General features: G+C 56.3%; 1 protein-coding gene across 1 annotated transcript in view; it reads left to right on the top strand.

Annotated features, from left to right (window-relative positions):
- KCNIP3 (potassium voltage-gated channel interacting protein 3) overlaps positions 1 to 12,642 on the top strand; it is an 88,753-nt gene that overhangs the window by 2,874 nt on the left and 73,237 nt on the right. Inside the window, exon 2 of the mRNA XM_069583956.1 lies at positions 2,479 to 2,644. Within this exon, the coding sequence (XP_069440057.1) occupies positions 2,479 to 2,644 (166 nt within the window). The remainder of the gene's footprint in view (positions 1 to 2,478; positions 2,645 to 12,642) is intronic.

Below are 12,642 nucleotides of genomic sequence, written 5' to 3'. Positions count from 1 at the left end.
GCTGGAGTCTCTGCGTCTGCAGAACTTGCCTGAGTGTACATCTGTTTGTGATGTATTTCGGACACTCGTATAATTTTCAGGACCATATAAATGTCTGCCTGCGAGGCGGGAGTCACAGGAGACATGGGTGGGATTGCTGGGTCTGGAAGATCCCCTGGAGGAGGAAATGGCAACCTACTATGATATTCTTGCCTGGAGAGTCCCATGGATGGAGGAACCCGGCGGGCTACAGTCCTTGGGGTTCCAAAGAGACGGACACGACTGAAGTGTCTGAGCAAGCATAAATGTAGTGAAACCCCATGACCCTGGAAGGACATCACCACCATCATCCTGGCCAGTCAGCCCCCACTCAGCAACAGGGCCCGCGTGGGGGCGCTGCTTCCTCCCACGCCTGGAACTCAGGCTACGCATACTGGGTACAGTGAACTTGGGGGCGACCTGGGGCCGCGACCCAACAGGCACGACTGGGGCACAGCCATCCTGAGCAGGGTGGATGACGCACAGGCAACAAGTCAGACTCAGCAGATGCCCAGAGGGGCCACCCTGCTGCCTGCCTGGCCGCTGAGGATGGTGGGCCAATGACAGGCCACGAGAGGGCGGGCCAGGTGAGAGTGCTCCAGTTATCAATAGAGGAAAACAAGTCTCGAGGCTCCAGGGTCCACTGTGCCCGCTGGCTGTCCTTTCCCGACCCACACTCAGTGGAGCTCACAGCCTGGCATCTTAACAACTCACCCACAGCTCTCTGCTCCAAGACTCCACTCACCAGTTGTTGGAATTGTTTCTGCAGACCATTGCACAGTGTAGAGCTGTGGGTTCCATCCACGTGCCCCCTCCTGGGGAAGTCGTCAGGCCCTTCTGCAGTCTCTATTTGCCTCAAGGTAAAAAAAAATAATAATAATAATCAGGGGCTTCCCAGGTAGCTCAGTGGTAAAGAATCTGCCTGCCAATGCAGGAGGCCCAGGTTCGATCCCTGGGTCAGAGAGATCCCCTGGAGGAGGAAACGGCAGCCCACCCCCAGTATGCTTGCCTGGAGAGTCCCATGAACAGCGGAGACTGGTGGCTACAGTCCTTTGTGTCGTAAAGAGACGGACACGACGGAGCAACTGAGCGTGAACGCAAAAAATGCTGAGGGCTATGGGAGAGGCAAGGACCCCCGACTTTGCTGTGTGGCCTGTGTGGATCCACCCCCCTCTCCGGGCTTAGTCAGTGAGGGATTTGGACTGGGATCTCTGACATCCAGACTTGTGTCGGGGTCATGGGGAGGCTGATGAGCCAGTCTGGACCCTCACCTCCCTCCTTCCAAGGGCCCCGTCATGTGCCAGAGCAGGTGCCCAGTGGAGAAGCCCACGGACCCTGCCCTCAGCCGGGAGTTCCTCCAGCAAGTCAGCACCGCACAATCCGTGCCAGGGTGGGGATGTGGATACAAGGGTAGGCCCAGCGCCCGCAGCTTTAGAGGCTGGGCTGCTTCATGCAGGAGATGGCTTTCTGGTTGGACCTTTTTTTTTTTTTAAAGTTTTCCTTATTTTTATCTTGGGCTTTTCCAGTGGATCAGGCTGTAAAGAATCTGCCTGCCGTGCAGGAGACCTGGGTTCAATCTCTGTGTGGGGAAGATCCCTGGAGCAGGGAATGGCTCGCCACTCTAGTATGCTTCCCTGGAGAATCTCATGGACAGAGGAGCCTGGTGGGCTGCAGTCCGTGGGGTCGGAAAGAGTACACGAACGAGCGACTAACACGTGCACATTTTTATTTAATTTATTTATTATTATCTGGGGCTGCACAAGCTCTTCATTGCTACGTGCGGGCTTTCTCTAGTTGTGGCGCGTGGGGAATACTCGCTAACCGTGGTGCGTACGCTTCTCACTGTGGTGGCTTCTTGTTGCAGAGGACACGCTCCAGGGCGTGGATGGGTTCAGCAGTTGCTGCCCAAGGGCTTAGTTGCCCCGCAGCACGTGGGATCTTGGTTTCCCCACCAGGGACTCAACCCATGTCCCCTGCGTTGTAAGGCAGATTCTTGACCACTGGACCATCAGGGGAATCCCTGTTAGCTGGATCTTAAAGCATGAGCAGGGCTTGTGTGTGGAAGGAGTGTGTGTTCACAGCCTAGCGAGGCTGGCAGGGAGCGTGCCTGCAAGCAGAGGGTGCCCAGCCCCACGGTGGCCTTGAACATCCTTCTCAGCCCGCTCCTCCAGCTTGGATCACCAGCGGACACTGTCCGCGCTTGCAAGATGGCCTCGCCATGCAGGGACAGAGGGTTCTTGGAGAGAGAGGGGGAGGGTTGAGAGATGGGGCAGGAGGTGACCCATGCCGGGGGCAGTGGCGCCCCGGGACTCGTCCAGCGGGGCAGGGGCTCCTCTCATGCGCCCCCGGAAGGTAAGGGCCTGCATGGAGTGAAGGACTGCCTCGAGGCATCCTGGGGACGATCTGGAGGTGCCCTTGGTGAGCCAGGGCTCACAGTCTCCCTGCCTGTTCCTGCTGCAGGAGGTGATGAAGGTGTCCGACGGCAGCCTCCTGGGGGAGCCTGGGCGCACTCCGCTGAGCAAGAAGGAGGGCGCGAAGTGGCAGCGGCCGCGGCTCACCCGGCAGGCCCTGATGCGCTGCTGCCTGGTCAAGTGGATCCTGTCCAGCGCGGCCCCGCAGGGCTCAGGTAGGGGCTGGGCCCCCTGGGGAGAGGGTGGGTGTCTGCCCTGAGCTCAGAGACCTACCGGAGGACCCCAGCCTTGACCTCTGCAGGGAGGGGCTTCTATTCATTCAGGCCCGTCCCCGTGCATCAGTGTCCGTGCCCCAAGGGGCACAGAGCTCGAGGCGGGGCCCAGGGAGGCGGGGAGTGTTGGGCCCTCACTGGGGTTCTCCCAGCCAGGAGGATGGAAAGGGCTTTCAGAGCCTTGCCGGCTGGGTGACCTTTAGCATCACACTCTTCCTGAGTCCTCGGTGAAAAGAGGGGCTGATACCCTGCTACAGGGGTGTGGTGAGGAGGTGGCCCGGCCTCCGGCCTCCTCAGTCCTGCCCAGCGCAGCCCGAGGGCTGGCCGTGTACTGCAGGCTGCACTCGGCGTTGGCAAGAGAAACGGCGGCCTGGCTCTTGCTGGTGACACTTGGTGTTTGTGGTGCAGTAAGTGATGCAGAAGGGACTTCGTGCAGCCCGGTACTCTCACACACATGTGCACATACTCACACCTATACACACCCACTAAGAACTTGTGGGCACACACAGGCACACGTATCACACATAGATCCCGTGACCACACACACCAGGCGTGCCTGAGAGTCTGCCTTTTTGACTTTAAGGAAGAGGTGCGGACTTGGACCCCTGAGTGCCGTGTCTTGTTCATTGTCTCAGACACTCTCGGTGATTTCCAGAGCGACTCAGTCTCTGACTGGAAAATGGGGACATCCACGACCCCAGCATCCCAGGCTTGATGCGGCGGGGGTCAGCCATGCGTGCAGGCCAGGCCCCTGTCCTTGACCTGCACCCCTACTCCACGGCACACTCCCAGCACGATTCATCTGCTTCCCGGAGCCCCTGCCATCTGTGGTGCTTTGCCACCCTCCTCTGGCCCTTTTCTTCTCCACAGCAGCCTCCGTGGAGGCTCTGAAGCCTGTGAATACACGTGTGAGGTCCATGGGGGTTCTCCACTTCTCGCGATGGAGCAGAAACATGAACTCACTAAAAGTTCATGCAGACAGCTTAACTGGGAAACTCACATCTTCACGACTGTTTTTTTCTGCAGCAGAGTAAAAGCAATTGTTCTCCATCAGGGTAGGAACAAGGAGCAGACATGAGCAGTGGTGCCCTCGTGTGGCCAGTCCTTTGCGCCTAGAGGGCTTGAGTCTGTTTTAACAGACCCCACTTGACCTCACTGGAGGCACAGATTTTTTAATTTGATTGAAAGGTAGTTGATTTATAATATCGTGTTAATTTCCACTGCACAGCAAAGTGATTCAGTAATACATACATACATGCATATATATTCCTTTCCATATTCTTTCCCATTGTGGTTTATCACAGGATATTGAAGAGTTCTGTGTGCTGTGCAGTAGGAGCTCGTTGTTTATCCATCCTGTAAATAACAGTTTGCATCTGTTAATCCCAGACTCTCACTCCGTCCCTCCGCCAAGGCAACCACGAGTCTGTTCTCTCTGTCTGTGAGTCTGCTTCCATTTTTCAGATAAGTTCATATGCTTTGTATTTTAGAGTCCACATATAAGTGATATCACGTGGTATTTGTCTTTCTATTTCTGACTTACTTCATTTAGTAGGACAGTCTCTAGGTTCATCCAAGTTGCCACAAATGGTAGGATGTCATTCTTTTTAATGGCTGAGTAATATTCCATTGTGCTGTTGTTAAGTCATGTCTGACTCTTTTTGACCCCATGGACTGCAGCACAGCAGGCTTCCCTGTCCATGACTGTCTCCTGGAGTTTGCTCAAACTCATGTCCATTGAGTCGGTGATGCCATCCAACCTTCCCATCCTCTGTTGCTGCCTTCTCCTCCTGCCCTCAATCTATCCCAGCATCAGGGTCTTTTACAGTAAGTCAGCTCTTCGCATCAAGTGGCCAAAACATTGGAGTTTCAGCTTCAGCATCAGTCCTTCCAGTGAACACATATATTTTCAATACCTTCTTAATCCATTTATTCAAGGCTCAAATTCTCCAGGTCTCCTTGGCAGCAGCACAGGCTCCTTTCCCTCCTGTGACCTCGCAGCCCCTCAGTGACCTGTGTCTGGCTCGCTCCCTCCTGGGTCCTCTCCACCCAGCCGCCTTCTCCCTGCCCCCAGGACGCTCTCTTGCTGAGCCCCGGCTTCCACCTTCCAGGAGGAACACCTGGCATGCTGTGGTCTTCAGGACAGTGCTGGGGTGTCCTGCACTGAGGCCTCTTGCACACCTACTTGTGGGTGGACACGCGGAAGAGCAAGCCTGGGTGTGTCCAGGGTCACAGGAGGGGACCACACGCACAGGTCCCACCTTTAGCTCAGGTGGGTTCCTAGATGGCAGCTTGATGCAGCTCCCTGCAGCTCCTTCTAGAGCTGTGTGGAAGTGTTTGCTGAATGTCTGGTCTCGGCCAGGAGGCAGTGGGGGCGGGGAAGGGGTGCACAGCCGAGGACACCACCAAGGGCTTTGCCCAGCCCTGCCGTTCCCCTGGTGACCTGTTCACCAGACACCCTACCAGGCCTTGAGGGGGCATGCGGGGCGCGGAAAACGTGCCCTTAGCGGTGTGAGGCAGGCATGGAGGGCCACAGTGTTTTACTAAACCTAGGGAGCAAGTGTTCAGGAAGGTCACACGAGTCCGTGGGTCACAGGGGCCAGGGCTGAGTGAGGGCTCTGACCCGGGGCATCTTCCATGCGCCGTAGGCAGGGCGCCCACCCGGACGCACTCTCCCTGCCTTTTCTCTCGGGAGCTGTGGGAAATGGGGGTTGAGGCTCAGGGTCTATGGAGGCAGCAGCCACTCTTGGCAGCAGAGGAGCAGAGACCCCCAGCCTGCCCCCCTATCCACTGGGCATTGCTCCCAGGCCTTGAACCCCGGTCTGAACAGCTCCCTTGCGTGTCCCTCCGGGACGCACTGTTGGTGTGGTCACTCCGAGGGCTCTCATGGAACGCTCAGCTGTGCCCAGGCAAGGTGCCTCTCTGCTCCTTTGGGAGCCGTCCGAGCTCTGGGTGCAGAGGCCAGCTGTGCCGTTCAGCGCCGCTCTGTCCCCGTGCTCAGCCTGGCCGGACTGGGTGTCCTGGGCCAGGGCCTCCCAAAGGCGGGCGGGCGGCCGGAGCACTGCGCCCTCGTTGGGGGTGTGGGCGTGGTTTCCATCAGCAGAAGTGGTGCCTGAGACACTAATTTCTGGGACACCCTGGAGCAGGGGTCTGGCTCAGTGGAACACACAGGTGTCCTGAGCCTCTGCGACATGGCAAGAGTGTGCGGGACTCAGAGGCTGGGGTACATGAAGACAGGGGCCAGGCCCGTGGCTGCTGCGGCCCGGAGGGTCAGCCCTGGCTGAGAAGAGCCTCAGCATGGGTTTGGCAGCAGGTCAGCAGGGGCAGTCTCTAAGATGGGTGGACCCAGGTCCCGGCAGCACAGAGAGGGGCATGGCCCGCACCCAACTCAGGAGAAGCACCAGTCCTTGGCCCAGAAGTGTGTCCCTCTCCAACACTGGGGGCCCATCCTCAATGTCCCAGAGGCTGGGACTCTGAGCTGCTCTGCTTATCTCCCCAGCATCTGAAAGTCCTTCCTATTAGGTTTCAAGGCGGCCTCTCCAGGGACGCAGCTGAGTCACCAATCGGACCAACCTGTTTCTCAAGTCTGGCTCCCATGAGGCCTGTGAGACTGGGTGTTTTAAACTATAAGCCTGGAATAGTAACACCACCCACAGAGTAACCTGGGGTCCAGCTGGACTGGTGTAAGCAGAGAGGCACTTGCTCTAGGCTACTGGGAACTCTGCAGAAACTCTAGAGGACCAGAGGAGGAGGCCTGGATGGGACAAGGCCAGGGGCCTGCCTGCCGCTCTGGGGGACGCCCCCGTCCTCACCCGTTCTGGCAGGGACCCTGGAGCTGCAGCCGCATGCTCCTGCGTGACAGTGTGACCATCCCCGCTCAAAGGGAGACAGTCCTGCACCCTCCCCCAGATGGAGACTCAGACTCCCGGCCACTGCTTCCATCTCTGGGAGGTACTCATTTCTTCTGGGGTTTTGTCGACCCCATGTAAGATCACAAAGTCACTGCCACCACCAGCACCCCTGGTTTAAAAAGTGGTAGTAGAAAGGTGTGTGTGGGGGGACTTCCCTGGCAGCACAGCAGACTGCAATGGTTAAGAATTTGCCTCCCAAAGCAGGGGGTGCAGGTTCGACCCCTGCTCGAAGGATTAAGATCTCGCATGCCTCCCTGGCCAAGAAAACCAAAACGTAAAAATAGAAGCAAGATTGTAACACAGTCAACAAAGACTTTAAAAATGATCCACAAAAGAAAATAATAATAACACCTTATAAAAAAGGAAAGGTATAGGGACAAACAGGTAAATTAGCTTGTCTGTAATACGTAAGCATATATAAATACAGGCTAACAGAATTCTGATGCATTTGAAAGACCAAGATATACTCGACGTCACGTTTCAGAGTGAGATGCCAGGACTTCCCTAGTGGTCCAGTAGTGAAGAATCTGCCTGTCTGAGCCCCGAGTATGGAACATGCACCTACCTGAGGCTTCTGGGCCCCGACCCTGAGCTCACACTCAGCACCTGTGTGAGCTCACACTCAGCACCTGTGTGATGGTGGAGTGCTGTACACGCACGCGTCTTTAGAGCTGGGCGGGAGATGGGTATTCGGCTCTGTCTATTTTTTTTTAAGGTTTCACTTACTTACTTGCATGTTTGTTTACTTTTGGCTGTGCTCAGCCTTCGTTGCTGTGCTCCGGCTTTCTCTAGTTGCGGGGCAGGGGCTACTCTCCATTGCAGTCTGCAGGCTTCTCGTTGTGGAGGCTTTTCTTGTCGCGGAGCACACAGGCTCCAATAGTTGCAGCAAGTGGGATCTTCCCAGACCAGGGATCGAACCTGTGTCCCCTGCACTGGCAGGTGGATTCTTAAACCACTAGACCACCAAGGAAGTCCCAAACGCTCAGCTCCTGACAGACACCTGAGGTCTCAGGGCTTCCTGGTGTCAGTCAGAGATTCCATCTCCCTGAGGGCCCAGGAGTGAGCCGAAAGTAGTGTCAAAAGAGGAAGAGATTTTTGCCCCCCCCCCCAAAAAAAAAGAAAGCCTGGTTTTGCTCAAAACCATAGCTCAAAACCTGGCCCCAGCAGAGCATCTTAAGTTTTCTTAGACACACTGTGTGCCATCGAATGAATGTGCTGGGTCATCAACCCAAGAGGAGACCTGCTTGTCCGGAGCCTGGACCTACTGCACAGCCTTTGCTGTGTTGGAGCCGCGCCCTTACCTGTGGCACTCAAGAAGCCCCGTCAGACGCTGTGCTTTCTTTCACTGGCTGACAGTGCAAGGTGTGACATTTGTCTTTCACTTGGAATATTTTGACTTTCCTGCCCTTGCATGTAACAGCAACCCCAAACAACAATGGCTTCATTTAGACAGAAATATGTATTAATATCTCCTATCTGAGAAACCTGGGCTAGGCAGTGGCTGGCACTGGTTTAGCAGCTTGAGGATATCAGAGTCAAGGTCTTGCAGTTGTGTGTGTGTGTGTGTGTGTCTGTGTGTGTGTCTCTGTGTGTGTGTGTGCACGCGTGCTTTCCCTCACAGTTGCTGCTCTGGCCCCAGCCATCATGACTTTGCTCCTGACAAGAGAAAGGAGAAATCAGGGGAAAGGAGAAAGTGGGAGTGCCTACATCAGGAAAGTGGCACTTTCACAGAACTCTCTGGCAGATTTATGCTTATATTTTGCTGGGCAGAACTGAGCCACTCTGACTGCAGGGAAGGGGTGAGGATTGCCTTTTTAAAAAACAAAGAAACAAAAACCTGAGCACATTTGCACCCCCAAGGCAACCTGAATTCTGTAGGTTAGAAAGCAGAAGAGAATGCTGACGTGAAGTTCTCTGCCACACTTACCGCATGGGGTTGTTTGGATGCCCACGCGGGCCTTAGCAAGCTGCCTGTGCACACTGCGTGCTCCAGGATGCGGGCCCGGGGTCAGCAACAACGGGATCCCCTCCCACCTCCCCTTTCTCTACTCTGCAGGGGTGCCAGCGGGGCTTGGGGCTGGGGTCAGTGAGCACAGGTCAGAGGGGAAGAGCTAGCCAAAGGTCAGGTGGCCACCCTTCCCCCAGCTCTGCCCAGGGTCCCTGGCCCCTGAGCCTCCCAGGAGGGGACTCGGGTTGGAGCAGGGAAGTTCCCTTTCTGGCTGTCTAGGAGCCCCGTGACCTGGATAGGGCCCCTTTGCAGTGTGATTACACCCTCAGTTGAAAATCACACAAGGGCACCTCCCCCAGTGGTGGTGGAACTCAGGAATACAGCCCACCCCGCCTTCACACCCTCCCAGCCCAGGAAGCTGCAGGAGCCCTTCTGTCTCCAGGGAGAGGGGGCACCCAGGTCCTGAGGAGCCAGGGTCAGGTGCAAGGTGAAGGGCTGGGCTGGGGGGCAGGCGGTCCTGGGAAAGGCCGAGAGCCGGGGAGGTGAAGACAGAGCACAGAGGACAGGGCAGGGCAGAGAGGCTGAGACACAGAGGGGCGACTGAGACCGCAGGGCTGGCACTGAGATCAGGAGACAGACCAGAGGTGGGAGAGAGAGCACGAGAATAAAGGCTGAGTGCCTTCAGGCTGGGGAGAGGTGGGCAGAGAGGGGGCAGAGAGGCTGGGGGGCTGGGCAGACCGAGAGGCCCCTGGGCCAGGGCCAGGGATGGTGGGGCGCGGGGAGACCCCTGGCCCAGCTCGGTACCCCGCCCTGAGGCTGCAGGAGTGCCAGCACGGCTGCAGAACGCACCTGGGTGACATCGTCAGCGTCTTCTTCCGCTTCATCTCGGGGAACCTGGCTCGAGGTGAGGACTGCTTGGGCTGGACTGGGGACCAGGGTACAGGAAGAGGCAGGCTTGGGCTTAAAACCGTGCCCTCCGGGAGTGGGGCAGTGGAGGCAGTCCTGAAAGCAGGACAGGAAGGCACCCCAGCCTTAGAGTCCTGTCCTGTGACAGGTGGGGCGTGAGTACCAAGCCGGGCTTCCCCACCCATCGGCCTAGGGAGGAAAGTGGGTGGGGAGGGGGCTTCCCCTGCGGGGCTCATGGACTCAGGTACATCCCAGGCGGGAGGGAGCCTGCGCTCTCCGGCCGGCCTACCTGCCTTGTACACACCGACCTCATTGCTGGGGTCTTCTCCTGTCGTCCCTCCCTTTCTGGAGACCCCTCTGCTCCTGCATCAAAGACTGATACAACATCTGCAGCATAGATGAGAGAAAACGAGCCAGCCTGCATATGGAAAGTGCTCGAGGGGCGCAGAGCCTGGTGCACCGAGTACTTGTCAAACTCACGAATGATGTCTTAAGAAGGATGAAAATTGAAAATTGAATATATAATCCATCATCTCAAAAATCAGTCAAATAATAATGGTTTAAAACCTTCAAAAGCAGTAATGAAACTCTTGGAATAGAAGAGACAATTCTGGGACTACCCTGGTGGTCCGTTGGCTTAGACTCTCCCTTCTTAATGCAGGGGGCCCGGGTTCGATCCCTGGTCAGGGAACTAGAGCCCACAAGCTGCAACTAAAGATTCTGCATGCCGCAACAGAGATGGAAGACCGGAACAGCCAAATAAATGCATAAAGGCGGCTTTTGATAGAGTGAAGGTTTGCAGAGGGAGCTCAGATGAGAATGTGCATCTAACGAGGGGGCCGGTTGCACCCTTAGGGGCTTCCAGGGGGCATTCGGGCCAGTGCTGCTGTCAGGAATGGGAGCCCAGCGTCACTCCCCGTCTTTTCGAAAGCAGGGGAACTTTGCCCCCCGCCACTTCCCACCCCATCTCTGTTCCCGATGCCGCTAAGCCCTGCCTCCCAGTTGCTAGACTTCCCCTCTCTAAGCTGTTGTTATTTTCAGGGAGGACAAAACTTTGAAGATGTTGGTCCTTGAAGAGAGACATCTGGGGGGTGGACCCAGGGGCAGAGGGAGGTGCCTGGAGTCACCAAGCCTTTGGCAGTGGAGACCCAGGTTTGATTCCTGGGTCTGGAAGATACCCTGGAGAAGAAAATGGCAACCCACTCCAGTATTCTTGCCTGGTGAATCCCATGGTCAGAGAAGCCTGGCGGGCTACAGTCCATGGGGTCACAAGAGTCGGACACGACTTAGTGACTAAACCACTAGCTGCTCCCACTCGCCGCTGCTGGTTGATGGCCTGGAGCGTCTCTTCTGGCCACCCTGCGCCCCCTCCTCACTAACCAGAGTGGCCAGAACAGCACCTGCTCCACAGGGCAGCTGCGAGGGCCAGGGAGCACCCTTGCACAGTGGAACTTCGGCCCATGGGCGTCTTCATTGCTGGTGGCTTCAGGCATTTTTCCAAATCTAATAATCTGGCAGGCTCAGGGCTGCTTTCTTGCGATCCCTCTGTCTCAGTCTTTCTAGAAAGGGAAAGAGGATACCGCAGGCCTCTGTCACAGAAGATTGCAGTCTGTCTCCGGGCCTCAGGTCCCTCGTCTGACAACAATCAGAGGCTGGGTTTGCTGGTCTCCACCTGAGCCCCTTCCAACTCTGGAGGATGCAGGTTCTGGGATTCACAGCACAGCTGGGGTGGGAGGGGCTGCCTGGGGGCCAGGGAGCGGGGAGTTAAGCCAGGGTCAACTGCTAAAGCACAAGTACTTGACATCAACTTGCAGAACAGTCTGAAGGCAGCTGATTCTCTGTTGTCTCTGCCTCTTTCAGTTGCTCTGTGCAGTTGCTCTTTCCAGCTCTTTGCATAAAAGTTTGTGCTCATCCAGTAGTCATCTTTCAAGTGTTAGTGGGTGCTCAGGGAAGCCTTGTAGCTCCAGATGGTCATTCACCCCAGAATCCCTTCTTCTGACTCGTCTCAGGTTTCAGGTTGGAGCAGGAGGGCAGGGCATGGGCACCTCTGAGCATCTTTGCTCTTTCTCTGCAATGCTCCCGCTCAGAGCAGTGGCCAGGTCAGTGCCATCACCTAGCAGCTGCTTACCCTCAACTTTCAACTTTTGAGACTTCCCCTCTCCAGGCAGTGTTTCTTGGAGGACAGACCCCTAGTTCTCTTCCATAGGGTCTGAGGGACCCTGCAGAAACGTGCCCTCTGCCTCTGTGACTGTCCCTGCACAGGTGTCCAGGTCCCTGCCATCTCCCTGCCTGCCTCTGGCCAGTGTAGCCAGGACCATCACCCTGACCTCCAGGTGTGAGTCACACCCGCCTGGCCCTGCATCCCTAGACTCCAGGGACACATGCCCAGATGCCTTCAGGTTTCCCAGAAGCCCTTCAGTTGGACAGAGACCAAAGGCCCCCTGGATGGGGAGAGGGGTGCAGGGAAGACGCCCCAGCACACCAGCCAGCCTTTCCAGGACCTTCCCTCCCTTCGCCTCACCAGCCTTTCTCTTCTCTGCCCTCTGGCGGGGGGAAGAGGATGAGTCACAGAGTCAGTTTCTCAGTCCCCTCGTGTGCCCTGCAGAACTGGTCTTAGCCTTGATGACCTCTGCCCAAACCCAACAGGAAAAGTCACACTTAATATCTGAATGTCAAACGTGGACTCCACACCAAGATGGGGAGGGCCTCAACTTCTGGGCCTTTTATCACACCTTGCAGCAGGTGCCCAGGCCCAGGGTTCCCAGGGACAAGGCAGGAGTGGGAAAGAGGCCAGGAGGGGCCAGGAGAGAGGGCTTGGGCTCCAGAATGAGGCAGCAGAGGCCCCAGGTTAGAGACAAAGGCGGGCACTGCTGGCTTGAATTGTCAAAGCATCCTTCTCAATGTGTTAAAAATATCATTCTACAAATAGACAGCATGTGTCAGGTTCTACTGAAGTCCTTAATGAGGCAACCAGCAGGGTGACAAAGCAGAAAAGAAACAGATTTTTAGAGGGGCTGGAAATTAAAGAAATGTGGACGTGTTACTGCTAAACTAAGATTCAGGGCAGAAGCCGCCACCTGTGCGGTTATCTTCTCCCCCAGAGAGAAGAGGACGCCATCGCATCTTCTCAGCTTTACAGGCCTGTGAAACATCTGGGCCCCCTTCAGGGCTTAGTT

Source organism: Ovis canadensis, chromosome 3, assembly GCF_042477335.2.
Source record: "Ovis canadensis isolate MfBH-ARS-UI-01 breed Bighorn chromosome 3, ARS-UI_OviCan_v2, whole genome shotgun sequence".
Lineage (NCBI taxonomy): Eukaryota > Metazoa > Chordata > Mammalia > Artiodactyla > Bovidae > Ovis > Ovis canadensis.
Note: the sequence above shows the minus strand (reverse complement) of the source record. Positions and strands in the feature narration are given on the sequence as shown.